Source organism: Athene noctua, chromosome 11, assembly GCF_965140245.1.
Source record: "Athene noctua chromosome 11, bAthNoc1.hap1.1, whole genome shotgun sequence".
NCBI lineage: Eukaryota > Metazoa > Chordata > Aves > Strigiformes > Strigidae > Athene > Athene noctua.
This window is the reverse complement of record NC_134047.1, coordinates 1,850,345-1,874,817: the sequence shown is the minus strand read 5'-3', so window position 1 is coordinate 1,874,817 and position 24,473 is coordinate 1,850,345. Positions and strand designations below refer to the sequence as shown.

At 48.2% G+C, this 24,473-nt stretch overlaps 1 protein-coding gene across 1 annotated transcript in view; it reads left to right on the top strand.

Annotated features, from left to right (window-relative positions):
• Nucleotides 1–24,056, top strand: part of LOC141964459 (gamma-aminobutyric acid receptor subunit gamma-4) — a 42,866-nt gene extending 18,810 nt beyond the window's left edge. Inside the window, exons 4-9 of the mRNA XM_074914863.1 lie at nucleotides 7,721–7,941; nucleotides 8,541–8,623; nucleotides 10,038–10,175; nucleotides 11,672–11,824; nucleotides 16,450–16,649; nucleotides 17,734–24,056. Of these exons, the coding sequence (XP_074770964.1) occupies nucleotides 7,721–7,941; nucleotides 8,541–8,623; nucleotides 10,038–10,175; nucleotides 11,672–11,824; nucleotides 16,450–16,649; nucleotides 17,734–18,027 (1,089 nt within the window). The 3' untranslated portion in view covers nucleotides 18,028–24,056. The remainder of the gene's footprint in view (nucleotides 1–7,720; nucleotides 7,942–8,540; nucleotides 8,624–10,037; nucleotides 10,176–11,671; nucleotides 11,825–16,449; nucleotides 16,650–17,733) is intronic.
• The last annotated feature ends 417 nt before the right edge of the window (nucleotides 24,057–24,473 follow it).

The following is a 24,473-nucleotide window of genomic DNA, read 5'->3' as shown; positions in this document are numbered from 1 at the left end:
GTGTTGACTCTGCCAGTCCATCAAGTGAGCCAGCAGTAGCAGTAGGCAGTACTGGCGTCTGGCAAAGCCAGTGGTGATGCCAGTGGTGGTCCCTTATGTATGAGGTACCAGGCTGGAGGCAGGAAAGCAGGCCCAGCTGGTGAGCCCTAAGCCTAGAAGGATGCTTGCTCTAATACTTCAAACCACACAGCCACATGCCTCTGACAATTGAAGACACTCATGTCATTTTATGTTTGGAGAACTTTCCTGACTTCTTCCACTTCACCTGAGGGCCATTTCCCTGCTGCGGCGACAGGAGACTGCTCTCATTCCTGCCTCTCCATCCTCAGAAGGAGGCAGTGAGGCTGCAGGGTCCAGCTCCTGAACTGAGCAGGAGTCTGCAGACAGCCTCACGGCAATCCAGCAGCCCAGGACAGTGAGTTTTGTAAGGACAGAGAGATGGGGCAAGGACCATGTCAGAGCTGGAGAAACAGATCACGTTCCCAGGCAACAACTGACTTGCAGGTGTCTCCATGGGGACAAGCTGACCATCCCAGACACCCCTCTCCAGGAGTGTTTAGGATTTGTGGGACCTGCCTTCCTTCGCCTGGTACAGGGAAGCTGCAGCAGCTGCTGTCCCCATCTTGGGCAGTTATTAGACTGCCCATCCCAGTGTTCCATCGTAATTGCAGTGGGTGGCATGGGAATGGGAAGTTCAATTAAAGAAATTCCAGCTTCTCATCTGAATCTTGCCAAGCTGTCCTGGAGGAGCAATCTTGGGGAGTTAATTGTATGCAGTGAGAAGGTTTATCTTCTAGTCCTTTCAAAGGAAATTTCTTTTCATCTTGTCAAACACCCCATGAGCTTAAAGGACAAATCAACAAGAGCACCTGCCCAAAGTGCTAAGTATTTCTCTTCCAGTTATCCTATGTGATTCTTTCCTCACCTCTTTGCCCACCTGCTTCCTTCTTCTGGCACAAAGTTCCTTCAAGACCAACACTGTGGGGAGCATTTAAGCTTTAGCAGTAAGGTTTGACACACAAACAAGACTTCGGACAAGTGTGGCTTTGCTCTGCAAGAAGCCCAGGCATTTTCTAGAGATTATGGTAACTGGTGTGCATCCTTGTTTGCATCAGAAGGTGCTTACAAATGACTTTCCACCCAGGCCGTGTTCTGTCCTGAGAGTGATGAAAAACCAAACTGAAAGGAGGCAGCTCCTTCCCTGTGGTACTTTGCATAATATTTCATTGAAGTGTTCAGTATCTTCTCCTTTAATTCTGCTCCATCTGAATATAGCATCCTGTGTCCATGCCTCTGCCTTTTCAGTAATAACCTCATCAGGGACAATGCAGACAGACTGTGCTTCTATAAACCAGAGCCTGGCTGATGTCATGTCTCAATGCACGGACTTTGCTTGATCCTTGGGGTAATGACTGTTAATCAGATGCTAAACACACATGTCTAGGGCACATGCCCCTGGGGCTCACAGTGAGAGGCTCCAGGTGCCAGGCTACCTTCCCATGAAAAGAGGAACGGGCACCATGGCAATCAGCAGCCATCGTGGGGTTGCACGTGAGGAGGTAATGTCACTGACGGACAGGAAGCGGTGGTACAAGAAAACAGCTCAGAAGAAAGGGTTTGGGGGAAAGAAACAGTCTGGGGTGGTTGGCTGTCATGAGTATAAAAGCCTTCCTTTTAGATGTCCCTGCTTGCACATGCACAGGAGCCGGCATGAGCAGAGGTGTGTGGGAATGGGCAGGTAGAGATCTCAGAAGGCAGCACTTGGTTTTGAAAGCCCTGTCCAGTTCTCATCTGCTGAGACTCCAAGGGTGAGCAAGACATGACTGGGGAGTCTGCAATTGGCATAGCAGCATGTACAAAATGTCTTGTTTGAAGGCTCCTGGCACGAGCACAGGACATGGTGATGGTTTTTAACAGCGAGTTTATATTATAAAAGGAATGCTGTCTCAACTGAGATCCCTGGGCAGAGGCGAAAGACATTAAGACAAGGACAGCGCTGCCAGTGCTGCTGCAGAAGTGAAGCAGATGGGAAGTTCACTGTGTCACCTTGAAAACACAGATCATCAGAGCTCTCCTCCTTTTGTCCTTGCGAGCTCCCCTAATGACTCCGGCATCGTGTCCATAAAGCTCTCCGGGGTCTGATTTGGAGAGAGGAGGACCTTGGAAACGCAATGAAATTTATATTCTCATTCTTTTGCTATTTGTGTTGGGGAGAAAAAACTCACGCAGAGTAGGGACATGGAAGCATTCACAAGCAAGGTGTCTCACACCACTAATGGGAGAACTGGGAGAAGCCTGATGCTGCCCAGCCAGTCGCTAAAGTAGTCAGTGTCAAGCATCAGCATATGGTGTTAGTACACGTCCTCTCCGCTTGCTGCCCTTGGAAAGTGCTTGCACATGTCATGCTAGCAGCACGTTCCTGCCCACAAGCTGTGGGGACAAGAAGCTGTGCATCAGATTCAAAGATTATTCTAAAACAAGATTATTTAGTTTATTTATTCACTCTGGAGAGTGTCTCCAGCCTTTCGGCTATTATTGAGAGTGTTCCCTGGGACATGGAGCCAGCTGGGAGCAGCCCAGGGTTTGTCAGAGATGTTTACAGGCTGGGAGGGATGCATGGGATGTTGTGGAGAGGAAAATGCTCACCTGTGCAAGGCTGTGGGGGTGTGGGATTGCAGAACGCAGTTCTGTCTTGCAGGGGGGATGCTTGGGCTGACCCCTGTTTTGCAGAAGAGGGAGACTGGAGGAGAGGCTTCCCGGCTTGCCTCAAGCTGCACAGAGTGACCTGTCAGCCCTCGAAAGAAATACACCCCATTCCTGGATCTTCTCCAATAAGTCCTGAGATTTTCCTGAATTGCAGCAGCCCTGTGATACCTGCTTTGCGTAGCTCTGTGATTGTCAGCATGGACCCATCAGATTCACACCAGCCCACCTGAAATGCTGGCCATGCTTCCCAGGAAGGCAGCCTGCTTTATTGTACTGCAGCAAGGGCTTTGCTTGGAGGTGTAGAGGGAAGGGGGCTGTATGAATAAAAATATCAGAACAATAAAAGCTAGAATGAGACTGGCTAGGATGTTAATCTCTCAGCCCTGCTGTTATTTAGGATTTTTCCGAAGTATGTCCCCAGCAGGGGAAAATGGAGGAACCTGTTTCCAAGTCTCTGTTTCTTCTATTTGGAGATGTTGTTGTTGAATACAAGTGAAGTTGCAAAAAACACCATTAAATACTTAATTTTATCCTAATTTAAGAAGACATCTAAGACATCTTCATATCTTGGCTTTGCCTCTCTCTTTGGCATTTGTCAGAAAGCTGAGCTCTTGAAGAACACAGAGGAAGAAGCTCATAGATGGATACAGGAACCATGGGGCACCAACTCCTCTGTATCCCACTAACTGCACCCTTGAGAGGGGTCAGCTGAACTGCACACCCGAACTTGCTTTGAGCCATTTGAAAAGGATCTTCTGGCAGCGCACAGCTGTGTTTATTTAGTGTATAAAGTAACTTGAAAATACAAACTGCTAATTTCAAGTTGTGTTGTGCTAGCCCTGTGAGTTTAAGCTGTTAGTCTGAAATTGGGTAGCCCTAACTCCTATCTGCTCAGAACCCAGTGGGGAATTTAGTCTAGATTAGAGTTCGTGGGACCAAATCCAACTGGAAATATGGGCTGATTCCCCACGTGTGTGCGCCTACACACAGAGGTGAGAGAGGAGGCTCAGGGAGGAGATAACGGAGCCAGACTGGATACCCGTGCTGTATCAGGACATCAGGATGGGAAGCAGGGAGGAGCTCCAGGGCCACGAAGGTTAGAGCAGCTGGGGCTGGGATGACTCAAGGAGCAGGGCTAAGGGTAGCACACAACGAGAACAGTGGCCAGCTCAGAATTCTCTTGTGCTGGGCACAGGCTGATTTCTGAATCTGTTTATTTTCTTTTGGATTGAAAATTTCGGGGTTTTCTTTGAAATTACATTTCACACAGAAATTCCATGGCGTTTCACTTAAACTATGTTTCTAAAAATGAAAGGGTTTGAGAGTGCAGTAAAATTTTTATTGTTGTTTTATTTTTTTTCTTCCAAGATGGAATATTCTTGTCAACTCCACATCCCTTTATTTCCCACAAATGCTCTTTTACAGGACAGGGGTTTTTTTCCATTAAATATTTTCAGATTTTTCCATTTTCTGGAACTGGGTTTTCAGCAGCATCTGTGCTGCCCACATGAGGAAAACAAGGACTGCTCAGTGATGTGCGGCAGTGCCAGGTGATGGTGGTGACCAAGGGCCAGCAGGACATGCTGGAAGGCTGAGTTGGACACCAGCCCACACCTCTAGCAGCGGTGGCGCTGCAGGGCGTTCCTCAGCATTGGGTAAACTCTCGTGATCGTAGTTAGGGTAGGCAGTCTGCCGGATTTGCCTTACGGGTAGTTTCATTTATTATTTTGTGACTGAAGTTTGATGTAATGTTGCATGCGTGCCAACATGTGTGTGCCACCCTACATGTGATTCAAATGGCGTGACCTAACTGTTGGAGCGATTCCTCTTACTTCACTAGCTGCTTCTGTTAAAAACACTAGAAAAGCCCGTGCTTTTACAGAGAAGTTAACAACCTCCATGTGCTGCATAGCAGATGGTACAGTAATGTTGGAGGCGTATTTTACAATAACCTGTTTTCACACGGGGAAATTGAGGTATTGAGAAATCTCTTTCTGATGCTTGAGAATGAATCAGGGGCAGAGGGAAACTACAGGGGTGCGGGAGTTCAAGAAACAGTACTGCTGTAAGTTTTAGGGGCTGAGCTCGTCCTGCCAAACTTCAGCTATTCAGCCTTGGTCTGCCTGGACTCTCCTAAGGTCAGTAAGAGTGTGAAGCATTTCCAGAAGACAACTTGAACTGCTTCATATCGGGGTCTCCCTCCAGAAGTGCCTTCCCTCTCCAGTGACTGTGGGGAACCCATGGTCAAACACCTCCCATTTTAATCACCTTGATCAGATGCCTACAGCTAAGTGGGATCTGGTTAATGCTCAGAGAAAGGTCTGAGCACTGTGCCACAGCTGATGAGTGCAGAGCCACAGTCTGCACCTGATGGATACAGGTGCTAAAGTCTTCAGGAACTGTTGTGGTGTAACCCCAGGTGGCACTTAAGCACCACACAGCCGCTTCCTCGCTCCCCTGCAACAGGATGGGGGAGAGAATCTGAAGGGTAAAAGTGCTTCCAAATGCCAGAACATTTTTGTATAAATCTTGCCTTGGATAATTCTCAATGAAAATACTATGTAAAACGTAAATGCCAACATTTCCCAATGGGTTCCCCACCTAGAGGCAAGGGAGCCAGCTCAGCTAGTAAGTTGTTCCTTGTGAATAGCTGTGCTAATAATAGCTGCTGAAATTAGATCAAACCACAGGACAGTGACAATAACAGCTCAGATTTTTCAGAAGAGCTGAATGACTTGGGTACTACACCTTTTGCAAAGTCTGGCTATGAATGGCACAAGAGGAGCTTTTTAATGTTGATCTCTTCTGAAAATCTGGGCTTGACAACAAACACCAAACCCCCGGGATAGCTGACCCTCCACTCTCTCAAAACGATAGCACTGGTTATCCCAGACCTGAATGCTGACCTTTACAGCAGGACATCTAACCTGAGCAACCCAGCCCAGAAGCGAGATCTCACAAATTACTCCAGTTAGGAGGTAGAAACTGATAGTGGCATCTAACGTGGGTTTATCATTGCATTTTTCGTTGCTTTCTCCTACACCAGAGGTACTGCTTAGGAGGAGCAATGTAAGCTTATACTGGCTCAAATGGGATTTGCAGGGGTGGGAAGAATATGTCAAAGATTGTGTTATTTTGACCCCAGCAGCTGGCAAGGAAAAGAAAATGGCCCCAAGCAGAACAATGTCTTTTTCTTGGGCTGCCATTCCCCCACCTTGTCCCTGCTGTGCCCATACTTCTTTGCCCACCTGTGGGGTCTCTTTCACTGTTTTCACAATCTGATCCATGCCTTCATCACCACACACACTATGCCCAAGCAGTGCCCAGTGCAATCTAGAGCATTCAGATGCTGGAATGGGCTCTGCCCACCTCCTGTTTTCAGGCAGCAGTGATGCTTGTGCACTTGGCTTTGAGGGCTGCCACTATCCTAGCTCCGTGTCTCCTCGTGGCTGTTTTGAATGAACCATGGAAGCAATGCCATCACTTCGAAAGCGCTGCGTCTGTCCCCATTTAGAGATATGTTAAGACCTCATCCCCATCACCTTTGCTCATCCCTCTGTCTAAACAGGGTGAAGGATCAGTCCAGAGAGTGACTCGACCGCCTGATGGCAAATGCTCTTTTCTCATGATCTCATTCCTATGCAAGGGACGTTTTTGGTAACAATCACTCATCACCGGTTGGCTGACAGTGGAGCGAGGGCAAAGAAAATAAAGTGAGGAGTCGTGTGCTGCCCTGCTCTGCCTGCCCTCAGCAGGACATGCTGTCCAAGAGAGTGCGCTAAGAGCACCGCATCTATTTTAACAGCATGGTTTGAGAAGTCGGCTCTGAACCAGCAGCAAGGGCAGCAGAGGGAGGATGTGCTGCAGTCATAAAAATTCCACCAAGATCAATCAATAGAGGGAGGAGGAGAATAAGAGGGAGAGATGGCAAAGTCAGACACTGTTCATCTCTGCCAGAGGAGAGAGTGAGATGATGCCTTCATGGTCATGGGCGTTTAACAGGAGTGGAAGGGAGCAAAGTCCAAGTCAGAGAGGTGCTGTCAGGAGCAGACAACAGCCTTTAATATGGGCTGGTGGAACTGGATTTGGGGGTCTGGTTCAGACAGCCACTGAGTGCCAGACGTGCTCCTGTGTGGCACTAATTAGCACATTCTCAGGCAGACTGAAAAAGAGGGCAAGGAGCAAATCGGCTTGCAGCAGCAAGCAGCAGAACGGTGGGCTAATGATGTGGACTACTGCCAATCCAGTCTAGATAGGTGCTGCCTCCCAGAAATGCTAGTTAGGGGTGAGCTAGGACACCCTCTCTCTTCTAAAATCAAAGGTTCTCAGAAAACTCTGTTTTCTGTCTGCAAAAGACTAAAGGTTTTGAACCAGTTGCACCAAGATCTGTGTCTATAGCAGCCCCTTCCCCAGCTTCCTTTTCTAATCTTCAGTATGGTTTTTCATATAAACCATTTACTGTGTAAGTCCTGCAGCAAGGGACGGATTCTCACTAGGTTTATGCATGACACTACTATTGCTATATGTACAAATTAGGTGTATGGAGCACTGCTGGGCTGTCTGCTTGCCTTCTCTGGTAAGCTGGTGAGCAGCTTTCCTTGCCTTTGTTTGAAAGGTGTAGCTGAATTTAGGACTGGATTCAGCCAGTGTCCACACTGCTCCTTCATGCTTGTACTTAAAATGAGTGTTTGGCTTGAGTTGTCCACCAAGAGGAAGCCCAAGCCCTTGTTTGTATGGTCTTGGCTTTCCAGGCATGGGTCAGGCAAAACATGCTACAGCTCAGCCCACTAGTCAACACACAGTCTTTGACGCTTCCTAAGTGTGCCATGGACATCCTGACCCCAAGCTAAACATGAGCCTGGAAAGGTGTCAGTGGTCACCAACATCTGCTCTCAGACTTAAAAAGCAAATGTTCTGGCTGTCACTCTAAAAAGGTGGCCTGCAGTCCAGAGGACAGGGCTCTGCTTTGCCTGAATGTGCCTCAGAAAGACATGTTCTTCTTTCTCTTTCACAGGAATACACCATTGATATCTTCTTTGCTCAGACGTGGTACGACCGGCGTCTTCGTTTCAACAGCACCTTGAAGGCCCTCACGCTGAACACCAACATGGTGAGCCGCATCTGGATCCCAGATACCTTTTTTAGGAACTCCAAGCGGGCTGATTCCCACTGGATAACCACTCCTAACCAGCTCCTCCGCATCTGGAATGACGGAAAAGTGCTCTACACGCTCAGGTACATCCAGCAGGTGCTGTGGCCGGCTGCTGAGGTGAGGGAACAAGGAGCTGGTGAAAGCAGAGGAGGTTTCCAGGTTTCCTGGGACAGAGTAGTGGAGATGTCTCCCTGAGCTGATGGGAGTACACATGCAGTACTAGTTGCAGAATGGGCTTCCTCTTCCCAGGATGAAGGCTTCCAGAAAATCAAAACTGTTTTTCCATATTATACCTAGAAAAAAGTCAAAACTACAAATGGTTTCCTAAACCAAAATCCTTTAAAAGTTTATGTTGGTCAGTCCAGCTATCTCATTCTGGTAATAAACATTTGGCTTTTGTTCCCATAAATTCTCACTTACATAAATGAATCTGAAAAGCTCACTAAACAAAAAGGCTTTTTGAATGTGAAAATTAGATGGTTTTTCTCACTTTGAAAATATCCAAACATATGTTTTATTTTGCTGCTGTTTTAAAATGTTCCTGCAAACAGACTGATCTTCAACAAATTAGTGTTCCTCTCTCAAGGAAGCGAGAATCCTGCTGTCACATTGTTGTGTTGGAATCAAACCACCTTCACCAACATAAAATCTCACTCTCCCCCTTTCTCTCTCCCTGTCTCAGGCTGACGATTGAGGCTGAGTGCCTGCTCCAGCTGCAGAATTTCCCAATGGACACTCACTCCTGCCCTTTGGTTTTTTCCAGTTGTGAGTACATGTATTTTTAAAATAGTTTTAGAAGGCAAGTAGAGAAATCTCAGTAGAGTAAAACTCTTCTGGGGACACCATCCTCCCTTTTAGCTACCATTTTCACCTAATTTCTGACTCTTTCCTGGGCCACTGCCTGTCATCCCTGAAGCATCTTCCCACTCCTGGGCTAGCAGAGGTCTTCAGGGCTAGATTCACAGCACCTCTGAGTTTCTCCTTAGTTTGGGTGGACAGCTGGAGGTGATTATTTCAGTGACTTTCTGGTCACTGTGGACAGAATATATCCCTTCAGCTGGCAGACAAATGCCACCCATCCTGCCTTGAATCTTCCCCCTTCTCCTGCTCTCTGAGAGGACAGCTTGGCTTTCCAGACCTCAGACCAGAGACAGGACCACTTTCTGCACCCAAGGCCATCACAAAGGAGGGGTACTCAGACCTTCCCTCTCAGTCCCCACTTGTCAGTTCTCATCAGCAGAGGGCTGCTGATATTGGCTCATCTCCACTGGTAATTTTGCAGTGAGCTTTTCTGCACCAAGAAGTTCCTGTCCTCATGCATTAGTTGGAAATCTGATTTAGTCATCTTAGCTGGGGTTCGTCTCTCCTGCCACTGAAGAGATGCAGCTCACGTGGCTCTGAGGTGCTTCAGAGGGAGGCAGCATGCTGAGGAGACACCATCCCCTTGTCTCCCACCATCCTTCATTCTTTGCTAATTAACGGTACATGCTATACATGCTTGATAATTAGAAACACATTTCTAGTTAGCTGCCAAGCTCTTGCTCCTTCCTTCCTCTGAGGAACTCTCTCGTAGGTGTCAAGGTCCCTGCTTCTCAGTAGGCTTGTTTCTTTGTCAAGAAACCCAGAGCCAGGAGAAGCCACGCTCCAGCCTGCAGGAGCCAGGCCTTCTTCTCCACGGAGAATGCACCCCTTCTGTTCCATGCAGAGATCAGCTCCCAGGGCGGGAGGTACAGATAGTCAGAGCAGCCACAGCCATGCCACCTCCCATGCTGGCACCTCTGTATTCTTGGTGTACTTGTGCCTGGGAAGGGAAGGTAGTCATAAGGGGTAGTGAAGGACCTGTGCTGCCCCAGGGAGCTAAAACCCATAAAAATTTCAGGCTGGGGGAGTCCTCTAACACCAACCCAAGTCTTATTCCCATCAGTGCAGTCCTTAGAAAGGCTCCATTTCTAGCACTGCTCTTCCCATCCCTAGGATTTGAAGCAGCCCACAAGCAGAGTTGCTGTCCCTACTCCCATTGCATGTGGGGATGCCTTAAGGGAATCTAAACAAAAGGCATCAGAAATAACTGCCTGGAAGCTTCCTGTTTACAAAACAGCTAGCGTGAGATGCCAGGGCTTTTGCAGGCAGGGTGGTGAATGACATATTCTTTCACTGATGCCCTTGCCCCTTTTCCCAGATGGCTACCCACGTGAGGAGATTGTCTATCGCTGGAGGCGCTACTCCATTGAGGTCTCTGACCAGCGCACCTGGAGGCTCTACCAGTTTGACTTCACAGGGCTCAGGAACACCTCGGAAGTTCTCAGGACTGGGGCAGGTGAGGCAAAGGGAGACAGCCCACAGAAATGCCAGTGTGTTGGAGACCTTGTGGGAGGCAAAGGAGTCATCAGACAGCTCCACAGTGGTGGGGAAGAAAGGTCACTACAGCACAGTTAGACAAACATAAGGATGAAAGGATGGACCTTTGCTAGAGGGAGCAGAAGTGATGAAGGGTGAGGAGAAGACAAAGCAGGGGGAGGCCAGAACTGCTGACATCTGTGAACTGTGGGGTGACAATGCTGAGGTGGATGAAGCTATCCCTAACTGAAGGGTCAGGAGAGAGGGGAGATGGAGCTCAGATCCCCTCTTGCCACACTATGTGCATACTATGTGATCCCGGGGTGGGGAAATCAGAACTTGCAGGTCTCCATCTTTCCTTCTGTAAAGCTGTGTGGGGCAGATGAACACCCACATTATGCTTTAAGAGACAGGAATGAGGGTACATGTGTGAAGAAACCAGGGAATGGAGGCCCTTCAGCTTCTCCTCGTCATAATAGCTCACATCCTCTTTCCTTCCCACAGACAAGCCTCTGGATTCCTGCAGGTGGGGTGAGCTCATGTTTTTAAGCCCTCTGAAGCACAGGTAGTGCTTCTCCCACTCTGCAGAAATCTGCTGTTGTCAACACTGACAGCCAGCCTCTAACTGGGGTAGAAAGACAGGACAAACCAGAACAAGAAGTAGTGCAGTGAAAGTGTCTTGAATGCACCAGTGGCTGTCTGACATCTGTAATTCTCTTTTTTGGTAATTGCTTGCAAGCTCCATCTTAACCCTAGAACTGTCGGGTGGCTTTCTTCCAATACTCACTAGGAGCTGCTGAAAAAGAGGAAGAACCTTAGCTGTAAGTTGCCAAATGAGCAATTAGGATGTACAGCACCACATGCCTTTTCCAGGGGCAGAACCAGAGTCCCGAGGAATGTGACTGAAGGACGCCTCTTTTGTCACAGCTCAGGTAGTTAGTTAGCAAGACAGGCCGTGTAGCTTGTTACAGCTAAATAGCTTCTATAGAAAAGAAACGCTTACAGCAATCAGCTGAAGATGAATACTCTCTTCCCTGAAACTTCTGCAGACAATGTGCTCTTCAGTGTGCTTGGACACACAGTCGGGCCAGTGCAAATGCAGCCTGGTGGCCACATAGCCAGCCAGGCAGATTGCCAGCTGGGCAACCACAAACCACAACCACAAAACCACAGCTCTTAAATTAGTCACAAAGGCGTTAAGTCAGACAGCTACAGAGCCAGCCAGGTAACCACAGAGTCCACTAGCTACAAAACCAGCAAGCCAGCGACAATGCCAGTGAGTCACCAAACCTATTCAGCCAGCCACACAGCTGCCCATGATGCTAAAAATCTGGGCAGCCACAAAACCAGCCACTAGGCACTTAAAAAAACAAGAAAACCTCATCAGAAACACTCTAAATTCTGAAACTTTGCTGATTTTTGTGTTTTAGGAAGCCACATCTTATGATTCCAATGTCTCTGTTGCTTTTTCCCTAGGGGAGTACATGGTGATGACAGTTTCTTTTGACCTAAGTAGACGTATGGGTTATTTTGCCATTCAGACCTACATTCCTTGCATCCTGACTGTTGTTCTTTCCTGGGTTTCCTTCTGGATCAAGAGAGACTCTACACCAGCCAGGACATCTCTGGGTAAGAGACAGGTTGTTACATGTCTGATGCTTGTCAAACTCTGCAAGGCTAGCAGAGTGGCAGTGTTGGAGTGCAAAATCTCCTAAAGCACTTTGCCATTTTCTGGCATTATTCAGCTTACTGGAGGATAGTCCACTCCTCCATCTTTCTGTTAGTAAAATTATCCTCAAGTTCAACCAAATCTCCAACTGTGTTGGCTTGGACTACTGGATTATTTCAGGATAGCACAACACACTCATATTTTGACCTGAGATGCTTACACAGCCTCTTCCAAGTTGACAATGTGGTATTCTCATGCGCTGAGAGGAAAGGGGTGAGCTGTGGCATTGCAATGCTGGCCAAAGGGCTCCTGTCACATCCATGTATTCTGCATGACTTTTCCTCATGACTTTTCAAGGGCTCAGTGTAGGACCAGCAACATGAAGGTTGTAGGGTAATGAGCAAAGTTGCTCGACTGTACCCATAGGGTCCCAAGTTCTGTCTGGATGTGGAAGCCCTGTAGGTGCAGCCTTTCCCTGTCAGTCACACCACAGTGGGACTCCAGGATGTGGCAACAGCTTTTTCTATTGTTTGGATTTTCTCAGCATACTGCAGTATCTCTTTGAGTCAGGAAAAAGCTTATGTCAATTGAATCCTGCTCTGATAGGTGCTAGAGAGGTCTTTACAAATCTTTAATGCACTTTGGCTGTATCTGCATTTTGCAGCAAGCTCTGCATCCCAGCGCTGTCCTTCCCATCAGCCCGGACGACTTTCCCTTTAATTGGAGGTGGCGTTCCCAGCCCTGCCTGCAGGCCTCTGCGGGGAGGAAGAGGAGAGGCAAGGGGCCATCAGCATCAGGCAGGGTTGTTCAGAGCTCATCCATTCTGACCATCTCTTCCCAACTCCCTATCAAAATCAATTTCTTTGGTGCTCACGGAGAGAGCAGGAAGAGGAGTGGGGTGTCATTTCCAATGGAGGTGAGGGTACGCCATAGTCCATGGCTGGGAAAGGAATGAAAAGCGAGAGGCAAAATTTCTGTACGGCTGACACCACTGTGGTGGCTGTCTCAAAAAGCAAAGGCAAGTTTCCCCAGGAGGGGGGCCCCTCTCTGTGGTAAGGGACCTCAGCACATCAAGAGTAATGTATTCTCTCCACAGTCCCTGTTGTACTTAATACAAATGATCCCCAGTACCTTTCAAGCCTGCCAGCCTACATTAGGGAGATGGAAACCGGACCAGTTCTGTTGGCATTTCAAATACATGGGAAGTCACATCACATCTGCTAATGCAAATGCAGTAGGAAAATATGAAAATCTCTTGTCATGCTCCCACCCATTGGGGTGACCCCAGGAAAGGGTGGCAGGTGGATTTAGATGACTGCTAGAGAAGGAGGAACAGGTGGAGTTCCTGCTTCTTCTCCACATCCTAAAAAGCAGTGGATGAGATCACGATACCAACTCTTGCAGGTGACCCCTTGTTGGCTCCTGATACTTTATCTCTGGAAACAGGTCTGTGAGCTTTACTGCTGCTGTAGAAACAATTCCAAGCCCCATTCAAGTCAAAAGAGATTGCTTATCATCTCCTACCCACTTGCCCTCTATGTCAAGAAATGGACAGATTGTGAAGAGCTGTCTCTGAAGAATAGCCATGAGCAGGTTGAAAGCTTATGGGTTAGAATTAGAGACCAAGGCAACAAAGAGAATCTTCTTGTGGTTGGTGTTCACTATGGGCCACCCAATCAAGGGAAGCCTATGGACGAAGCCTTCTTACTCCAGCTACAGGAGGCATCGCAGTTGCAGGCTCTTGTCCTGCTGGGGGACTTCAAGCACCCCGACATCTGCTGGAAAGGTAGCAGGGCAAGCTGTAGGCAATCCAGGAGACTCCTGGAGTGCATCGAGGAGAACTTCTTAAACCAGGTAATAGACAGCCCTACCAGAGGGAATGTGGTACGGGACCTGTTGGTCACCAACACAAGTCAGCTAATCAGTGGTGTCAAGATTGGAGGCAGCCTGGGCTGCAGTGATCATGCACTGGTGGAGTTCGCAGTCCCGAGGGACCCTGAATTTTAGGAAAGCAAACTTCCAGTTGTTCACAGGGCCAGTCAGTAGGACCCCCTGGGACACTGCCCTCAGGGACACGGGAGCAGAACAGAGCTGGCAGATCTTCAAGGATGCTTTCCATAGAGTGCAAGAGCTCTCAATTCCCAGGTGTAAGAAATCAGGAAAGCAAGGGAAGAGACCAGCATGGATGAGTCAAGACCTGCCAGTCAAACTGAAAAGCAGGAATGAAATGCCCAGGCAGTGGAAGCAGGGACAGGTATCCTGGGAAGAGTACAGGGACACTGCCTGGTTGTGTAGGGATGGGGTCAGGAAGGCCAAGGTGCAGCTGGAGCTGAGCTTGGCAAGGGATACAAAGAATAATAAGAAGGGCTTCTGTAGGTGTGTCAGCCAGAAAAGGAAGGTCAAATAAAGCAATACACAACTAATGAGCACCACTGACAAACTGCCAACCACAGACGAGGAGAAGGCTGAGGTACTCAACAAATTTTTGCCTCATTCTTCACTGGCAGCCTCTGTTCCCACACCTTTTTTGTGGATGGGCCATAAGACAGGGACTGGGGGAGCAAAGTCCCTCTCACTGCAAGAGAAGATCAGGTTCGTGACCACCTGGGGAACCTGAGCATGTGTAAGTCTATGGGACCTGACAAGATGCCTCCCAGAGTCCTGAGGGAATTGGCTGACATAGTTGTCAAGTCACTCTCCATGATATTTGAAGTCATGGCAGTCAGGTGAACTACTGACAGGGAACTACTGACCTGTCAGCCTCACCTCTGTGCCTGGGGGGATCATGGAGCAGATCCTCCTGGAAGCGATGTTGAGGCACATGGAGGACAGGGAGGTGATTCGACACAGCCAGCATGGCTTCACCGAGGGCAGCTCCTGCCTGACCTGTGATGGAGTGACTGCCTCAGCGGACAAGGGGATTGCTGCAGATGTCATCTGTCTGGACTTCTGTAAGGCCTTTGACACGGTCCCCCACAACATCCTTCTCTCTAAACCGGAGAGATACAGATTTGAAGGATGGACTGTTCAGTGGATGAGGCATTGGTTGGATGGCCGCACCCAGAGAGTGGTGCTCAACAGCTCAATGTCCAGATGGAGATCAGTGACGAGCGGTGTCCCTCAGGGGTCTGTATGGGGACCAGCACTGGTTAATATCTTCATCAGTGACACAGGCAGTGGGATCAAGTGCACCCTCAGCAAGTTTGCAGATGACACTCAGCTGAGTGGTGCGGTTGACACACCTGAGGGACGGGATGCCATCCAGAGGGACCTGGACAAGCTCAAGAAGTGGGCCCGTGTGAACCTGGTGAGGTTCAACAAGGCCAAGTGCAAGGTCCTGCACCTGGGTCGGGGCAATCCCCAGTATCAACACAGGCTGGGGGATGAAGGGACTGAGAGCAGCCCTGTGGAGAGGGACTTGGGGGTACTGGTGGATGAAAAGCTGAACATGAGCTGGCAACGTGTAGTCACAGCCCAGAAAGCCACCTGTCTCCTGGGCTGCAGAAAGAGAGGCCAACAGGTCAAGGGAGGTGATTCTCCCCCTCTGCTCTGCTCTGGTGAGACCCCCCTGCAGTGCTGTGTCCATCTCTGGAGTCCTCAGTACAGGAAAGACATGGACCTGTTGGAGCTGGTCCAGAGGAGGCCACAAAAACGATTGGAGGGCTGGAACACCTCTCCTAGGAGGAAAGGCTGAGAGGTGGGGTTGTTCAGCCTGGAGAAGGCTCCGGCGAGACCTTATTGCAGCCTTTCAATACTTGAAGGGGGCTTCTAAGAAAGAAGGGGACAGACTTTTTAATAGGGCCTATAGCAATAGGACAAGGGGAAATGGTTTTAAACTAGAAGAGGGTAGATTTAGACTAGGTATAAGGAAGAATTTTTTTATGAAGGTGGTGATGGAAACATTCAAGGTCAGGCTGGACAGGGCTCTGAGCAACCAGATCTAGCTGAAGATGTCCCTGCTCATTGCCGGGGGGGTTGGACTAGATGACCTTTCCAACCCAAACCGCTCTATGATTTCATGATTCTATGATGAGATTTGTGCTAGGCTGAATTCATCCCGGGAGAAAATGCTCAAAAACAAAAGGAGAACAAGAAAGGAGGCCTTTGCATTCCAGCTTTGGTTCATATCAGACAGAAATAGCAGTTTGTGTCATCTGAGACACTGCCTTGCTTATTGCTGACTCAGCCAGACATCACTGACCAAATCCCAACTCGCCCATTGCCTGCCCAAAGCGATCCATCTGGTGTTATTGCCTCAGCATGTCCTTCCTCTGGACTCTCCTCTCATCATCCAAACAATTGTTCCTGTATACACACTCAAGCAGAGTCCAAGTTCCCCACTCCTTTACGAGTACACAGTGATAGCCTGTCTGACACCTGAGTTTTGAACAGCTCTTTTTTGAGAGAATATTGTCAGAGTTGTCAAGACCAGAGTCTGGCTGAGCAGAGCAAAAATGGGACCAGACAACCAGAGGATATTTCTCTCCCAAAGGAAAGGGGAAGTGGGGATGTTTTGGGGACTGGATACATGTAGAAGATAGAAATTCTCCTCTTCATTACTTAAACCAGCTCTTTTCTCTCTTAGGTATCACAACTGTGCTAACAATGACCACCCTGAGTACCATCTCCCGCAAGCACCTTCCCCGTGTTTCCTATATCACAGCCATGGACCTCTTTGTCTCTGTGTGCTTCATCTTCGTCTTCGCAGCCCTTATGGAGTATGCTACACTCAACTACCTGGTGGGAAACAAGAAACCACTTGAGCACAACAGGAAAGCCAGGCTGGTAGGTCGAAGGGGCCAGCAGAGGGGGATGCTGTTAGAACCCCAAGCTATCCCTCCTGAGCCTGCACTGGAAACTGCTGACGTGGTTTAGTGCCTGTGCTGTGTTCCTAAGGCCCTCTGACCACTCTGTGTGCTGGGTCTGAGAACCTGAAAGGTGAGACACAACCAGAAAAAGCAGCTGAGGCTCCCCCAAAACAACGAGGTCCCCATCAGAGCCAGACACCCTGTGCTTTCTTCAGAACTTCTGGAGAGCTTATCAGTACAGTTTAGGATGACTCACATGACCGCAAGTCCACTTAAGACAAGGTGAGCCACACCCAGGTTCTTCTGTACCAGTTTGATCTCTGTGGATTACAGAGGTATCTTAGGTCAGAGAGGTGCAGAAACCTATTTTCTTTTGTGGTGTGTCCATCAGAAGACCTGAGTGTGAGGACAGTGAACCCATAGTGGTTGTCACCCTCTTGAGATCGACACAAGCTCATGGCAGGTACTTCTGAGACATCAGCTGAAACAGGCCTCTGAATTGGGAGAGAACTGAAACCAAAAAAGATCTCTTCTGTGCCAGTCTCATTTCCCAGCATGGGTGGAGAGAACTCTTCCATGAAGCTGATGATATGGCTCTTCTCCTGGGCCAAGAGGTTATGAGTCACACGCAGCCTTTCCCTGACTTTTCTCCAGCATCTGACAGCAACCAGAAGACACATCTGGACTGTGTGCCGTGTCTTCAGAGACAGCTGAGCTCTGGGGAGTGAGGGAAGAGGCTAGCACGGCTGAAACCAAACGAGTCCTGTTTCTGCACTATTAGTGGCAGAGGTGGGGAATCAGAGCAAGTAGATCTTTGCTAAGGCTATGCCCTAGGGTTTCTGGAAGGAAACTCATAGTCATGCAGGGAGCTGCCAGTCCCCAGTATGCCAAGGTGTGATTTACAACCAGGTGCAGAGATGGAGGATGATCAGTCACCCCTCTCCACTGACCTGCACCTATGCTATAAACTGATCTATTGTCAGTGGGATGGGGTTTGGTGTCTGGAACATTTTTTCTTGTGTTTTCCTTCCCTTTAATCCACCTACCCTTTCTCATTACAGCCACCTGCCGGTGCACAGGTGATGCCATCCTTTACCACCATCAACATCAACAACATCATGCACTGGCCCCCAGAGATAGAGGAGGATGAGGATGAAGACCCTGGCTCCCCGTGCCTGGAAGGAAAGGAATGTGAGAGGTTCTTCTGCTGCATTGAGGACTGCCAGACAGGAATGTGGCGTGAGGGGAGGATCCGCATTCACATCTCCCGCCTGGACTCCTACTCTCGCGTCTTCTTCCCCACCGCCTTCCTGCTCTTCAACATTGTCTACTGGATTGCCTATCTCTATCTCTAGCCATTCTTTGTCCTCAGCTGGAATGGACTGGAGACCAGCAAGATGGGCATAGAGAGCTCAAGGAGCATAGAGAACAGCATCTCTCCCATTGTAGTCGATTGTTGGTCTGAACAATCCAACCTGGTGATTCCCTCTCCCTGCTCTCTCATCTCTTCTGAGAAGAACCAGACAGCTTTTTTTTAGCCTTCTAACATATCTTTTTAGAGAATCTACCATTCCCAAACAACCCCCTCTCCAGCACCACCAGCATTTTACTCCTTGTAAGATTATCCAAAAACGTCCTATTCCTATCTCAAACATTAGAGATTTTGTCAAAAACTAAAATCTTAATGCATTTCATTTTTCCATCCAGTCCTACCCCTAAATTCCATGGGAAGCAATGGCAAATGGAAGTTTTCTGCATAGTTAAGACTGCAGAGGAAATAAAGTAGATCTTAAAACTTCTGCACCACTTCCACCAGAATAGACTCTGTCAAGTCTAAGATCAGAAGGAAAGAAGTGTGGAAGAGGGCAGCAGTACAGCTTTTCCACAGTAGTTAGGCTTGGCTAAAATGCTTTGAACTTGCCCAGAAGCTGGCAGTGGCACTGACAAGGATGGAGTAGCTGCAAGCCCTGTACAATATCTGTGGAGCATTCCTCATGGATCACTCCACTTGTTGTACCAAGTGGCACCCAAGGCATCCACCCACTGAGGCCTTGCTGATTCTCATCAGATGGTGGTAAAAAGCAGTTCGCAAGTTTGAAGGGCCCATCTGCCTTACTGGAGCAGAATCTTTAGGGCTCATGGTAACATTCTGCTTTGTGATCAGGACTTTGAGCAGGCTATGCAGCTTACATTGGGCATAGCCAAAAGAGGGAGAGAGTCCTTATGCTACAAAGACCAGAAGCAGTCTCATGAGCCTGTTGTGAGGTGGCTTGGTCTGACCTCTCCTGTGAGCTGGGCCCTACTGTACCACGCGTCACAGCAGCGCTCTCCTTCACAGTGACACTTGTAGAAACCATCAGATCTGCGTTCGGGAGTAGATGCTAACATGAGAAAGGAGCGCTAGAAAAGGGAACACGATCAGCTACCAGTGGTGGGGAGACAGCATTCCTGAAGCTCAGATGTGTTTCCTTACTTCTTTTTTTTTTTCCATAATTACATAAAAATACAGACTTCACTAAAACTGTATGGCTCCTCCCAGTTTCCACCAATACTTGGCCCTTCCCAGAATCAGGAAACGGAGTGAGTCGTCCTTGGTAGATTTCAGGAAGGTCAGACATAGTGAGATGGTTCCTTACGTTCCATCTTAAAGGGATAGAGAAATGCATAATACAGTCTCAGCTGCAAAGGAACTGCATAACATAGAAGAGGCAACTTAGAGCCAAAGTCCATAATGTGTAAATCAGCTGCCTCCCCATGTATACCAACTGCTGATGTGTCCCACAGCATGATTGTGAAAAGCAATGTGCCATTAATAGGTAGTTACTGTGTAAATTACGAAGAACAAAAAAAATCTTTTTAAAAACAGCATGGTTTAGAAACAATTAGTACTTAAAAAGCTTGTCACCAGAAGAAAGCTGGCATGGCTGCAGAGAAAAAGTTAGGAAAGGCTGGCTCAGAGGACAGCTAACAGGGGCAGGAGGTTTTACATGTTCTTAGAGAGCAATTTGATCTGGTTTAAAGATGGATTTTGACACTGTTAAATCTGATCTGAGTAATGAAGTGTCATGTTTAATTCATTCATAAATACAGCCTTACCTTGGTTCCAGAGGAACAGCTACAGCGCCTAATCAAGTATACAATAGTACAACCCTCAGCTAAGTATAACCTAATGGGGTCAGACCAGCATAGCTCTGGAAGGGGAAATTGTGCCTGTCTAACCTGTTACAGTTCTTTTAAAATACCAAGTAAGAGATAAAGGTTACCCAGAAGCATAATTTGCTTAGCTATTCCTACAGCTTTTGAAAGGATGGAAAGAAATTATGGCGGGTGGTTCTAACTGAGGAAATTGATTTAGCAAAAGAATTATTAAGGAGGTTCTAATTAGAGGAAATTAACTGAGGAGAGGGGAAAAAAGAATTGTTAAGGAGGTTCTAATTAGAGGAAATTAATGTTTTAGAGAGAAAGACACAAAGAGGGAGAAGTCTAAGAAAAGAATCAAAACAATTTCCAGACAAGAAGAGCTGCTGGGTGACAGTGCCAACTCCCAGCCAAGCGGGTTGATGTTCTGCTCCTAATAGCAAAGCGCTATTAGATGTAGCAGCAGAAAAAACGCCTATGACTCAACCGTACACCGACAGGGAGTTGGATTAAACAGGGTCCTGTGATCTCTGTGGGGAGCCAAAAGGAAAGAGCATCCTAGATGAAAACTGTTTCACAGGACAGACTCTGAGTGAAGCATGTCTCTGCATGTCCGAAGGCAGCTGCTAGTATGTGCAAGGGAAGGGGCACCCCGGCGGCAAAGCAGGGCCCGTGCCAAATATGCTCATTAACAGTTCAGTGACATAAAGGGTGTGCAGGCAATGGAGGCTGCAGTGAACACGGGCAGCAAAATCTGGACGGGGATCATCTGAGATAGGGATGGTGGAAGGGAAAATTTAACATCCATCTGCAAAGGAGTCCAAACATCTGCAGTTCACTGTGGCTTTGAAGCACTTGGGAGCCTTGATGGACACAGATGGTTGTCATGGGCACTGGAGTACAGACTTCAGCCCCAGGAGCAGCAGCTTGTTGAAATTCGGCCTTTTACAGAATCAGCCAGGAGAGAAGCAGGGTGTACAAGAGACCTAAGAGGATGACAGGGACTTGGGCAAAGCAGACTTGAAAGATTATAAGATTTCACCAAAAAAAGATAAAGCCAACACACACCTAGGTAATGTAACCAATGATGGAGGATTTGACAGAGGAAAATAGCCTAGCGTGGGCTGGAGCACAAGGAAGCTGATTACTAAGGCTGGGGAAGGAGGAGGGAGGGGGCTTTTTGGCTTAGGGAAATCTGTGCCCATCATAAATAGCTCAATAAATAAAGGCATGCATGAATTCAATCATGTTTTAAAAGTTTCTACAGTATCTCAAAAAAGGAAAGCTAAGAAAAGCCAGGAAGAAAAATCCACCATTTTTTGGAACTACTTTGCAAAGCTCCAGTTCCTTGAAAAAAGGTTTCCCTGCTATCAGCAGGAAATCCACAGCACAGAGACATCCAGGAGCCATGTGTGGCCCTGCTCAGCAAGACAGTGGGAGTTGAGCCCCACTGGTCCCCTCCTAGATTGGCATAAACCACCTGCTTTTCCCTGCATGCTGTAGTTTCTGCCATCACGCTGGAGTGGGTTATGTTACTGCAGCATCTTTCAGCCCAGGACAGCTATTGCCTTTCCACCAGCATCTGACTAGCTAACTCCAGGGGACACAGCCCAGGAACACAAGGCAGGAGACACCTGCATGGCTGTGAGACACCTGGGTGGCTGCACTGCCTCCTATCACGCAGGTTTCAACTTTCTTCCCTGCCCAGAAACTTGGTGGAAGAGCCATGTATTGCTGCCGTCACAGGACGCGTTCATACTGGGCTTCCCTCACCTCCTCCCTCCCCTTCCTGGGGAACAGAAAGTCACATTCTCATCCCCGGCACCTACAGAGGACCTCCGTCAGACAGCTACTACATGACAAGTTTCCTTGCTGTGGCCCGAGAGTGCCTGACACTGGCTATCATGGCTGATCCTGTAGCAGAAGAACACGCATCCCAAACTAGTGAACTTAGCTGTGAATGTGGCCAGTTCACCTCTTGCTGGACAATCATCTCCACAACTTCCACGATGAAGTGGACAATGCCACATCTGCCATATCTGCCTTTAGGCTCTGCTCCAACCTATGGACACCCTCTGTGGACATAGGTGCTGTTTAAAATGCCTTGAAAACTTGATGCAGGAATATAATTTTTGTCCTATGGCTCGGATAAAGCTCTCTTTCTAGCAGTGCCACAAGTCCAGCCTTCTAGTACGAAACCTGTTGGATAAGCTGATTGTCTTCTGTCCTTTAAAGGCAGAGTGTCAGCAGAAAATGCAGTGGTGTGAACTAGAAGCCCATCTGCAGAACAGGTGTCCTGGTTTCAAGAAATACAAATCTGAACTACAGCGGAAAAAGAATCACATTTTCAAAGGGAAGGAACATCCCTATACCAAGGTGGAGACAAACACACCCAAGGATCCAGGGGTACCAAGTGGAGGATCGTCACTTGTGGTGGAAATCTCTTGTTATCACTAGGGGCTGCAGAGCCTGGACTGGTTAATCCAGCTTCTAAGGAGACTAAAGACAACTTTCCTCAGCAAGTTAGTCTTACAGCTGAACCAAGCACAACTGAAATTCACTGAGAAGACCTGGAGGAAAAGTTGAGGATAGGTGAGCGTAACGACTTGCAGATTCTGTCATTGCTGCAGATTGAAGAAGAGCACCTGGGGACCATATTCTTGAGGTGAATGGTGTTAACATCAGCAGTGTGACTCACTGCCAAGCTGTCTCCTTCCTGCGCCACCCAGGGCTCAGTACTGGGGCCAGTTCTCCTTAATGTCTCCATCAATGATCTGGACAAGGGGATCAAATGCATCCTCAGTAAGTTTATAGGTGACACCCAGTTGGGCGGGAGTGTTGATCTGCTCGAGGGTAGGGAAGCTCTGCAGAGGGATCTGGACAGGCTGAGGCCAATTGCATGAGGTTCGACAAGGCTCAGTGCCGGGTCCTGCACTTGGGGCACAACAACCCCCTGCAACACCACAGGCTTGGGGCAGAGTGGCTGGAAAGCTGCGTGGTGGGAAAGGACCTGGGGGTGCTGGTCGACAGCTGCTGAATGTGAGCCAGCAGTGTGCTGAGGTGGCCGAGAAGGCCAACAGCATCCTGGCTTGTATCAGGAATAGCGTGGCCAGCAGGGACAGGGAAGGGATTGTCCCCCTGGACTCGGCACTGGTGAGGCCGCACCTCCATGACTGGGTTTAGTTTTGGGCCCCTCACTACAAGACATTGAGGTGCTGGAGCGTGTCCAGAGAAGAGCAGCAGAGCTGGTGCAGGGTCTGGAGCACAAGTCTTACAAGAAGCAGCTGAGGGAACTGGGGTTATTTAATCTGGAGAAAAGGAGGCCCAGGGGAGACCTTATCACTCTCTACAGCTACCCCAGAGGAGGTTGTAGCAAGGTGGGGGTCGGTCTCTTCTCCCAAGCAATAGGACGAGAGGAAAGAGCCTCAGGTTGCACCAGGGGAGGTTTAGATTGGATATTGGGAAAAATTTCTTCACAGAAAGGGTTGTCAAGCGTTGGAACAGGCTGCCCAGGGAAGTGGTTGAGTCACCATCCCTGGAGGTATTTAAAAGACGTGTAGACGTGGTGCTTAGGGACATGGTTTAGTGGTGAGCTTGGCAGTGTTGGGTTAACAGTTGGACCTGATAATCTTAAGGGTCTTTTCCAACCTAAATGATTCTGTGACTCTAACATCTGGCAAATGATGGGGACTGGAAACGATGATCTCAGCATTTTTGTTTGATGGCTTTTGTTTGGAAGATAAAAGTCAGGAAAAAGGTTGATCTCATTTCTCTGTCTCTGATTTCTATCCTTCCCCTCCAAATTATGCCATGTAAGGGACCATTTTTAGACTGTATGCTCTTCAGGGCAGGGACTTTGTTTACTGTGTGTTTGTACAGGGACTAGCACACTAGGGCTTGATCCTTCACTGAGATTTCTGGATGCTACTTATTATAGATAATAAACAACAGTATGGACTACCTGTCTGCAACACCACTGTCTATCCACACCTTGTAAGAGTGCTAAAAATTGTCCCCCATCCCCCTCCTGATGAAGTTACATTTTTATTTCCCCAGAGAAAAATATGTTGCTGGAAAGTAGTGAAAAATGTTAGTCTGATATTTTTGGGGTGGGAGGATTTTTCAGATTTTTTTTTTTTTTTAAAGAAGTTGCTTCAAATCAACACTGCTCAGAAGCAGTCTTTACCATTTAAAATCATTGTTTCTAATGCAAGGGAAATTTTTGCTTGAGCCCTCAGTCTGTAGCCTTTTTAAAGCAAATACTGTTTCCCCAAGTGTTGGGTTTTGGTTTTGGTTTTTGTTGGGTTGTTTGTTTTTTTTTTGGGGGGGGGGGAATGTGGCATTAATATTTGGCAGACTTTATTTTGGCCTTTCTGCTCCCCATCTAATGCTGCTGACTTCTGGGGTGATCATACTCACAAGGACAACCTCTGAAGGCCTCCCCCAAGAGCCACCCAGCTCCTATCCCCAAACCGCACGGAGGAGCAAAGGCCAGAAGTGTCTGCATGGCTGCTGCATCCAGCCCTGGGCACACACTGCCATGCATGTGCAGCCTTACCCTTCTCTCCTTAGGAGGAGCGCTCATTACTCATGCCTGATGTGCTAGAGAAATTAATTGGCCTCTCACCATTCCCTCCGCCCCCACCTCCTCCCAAAACGCCGT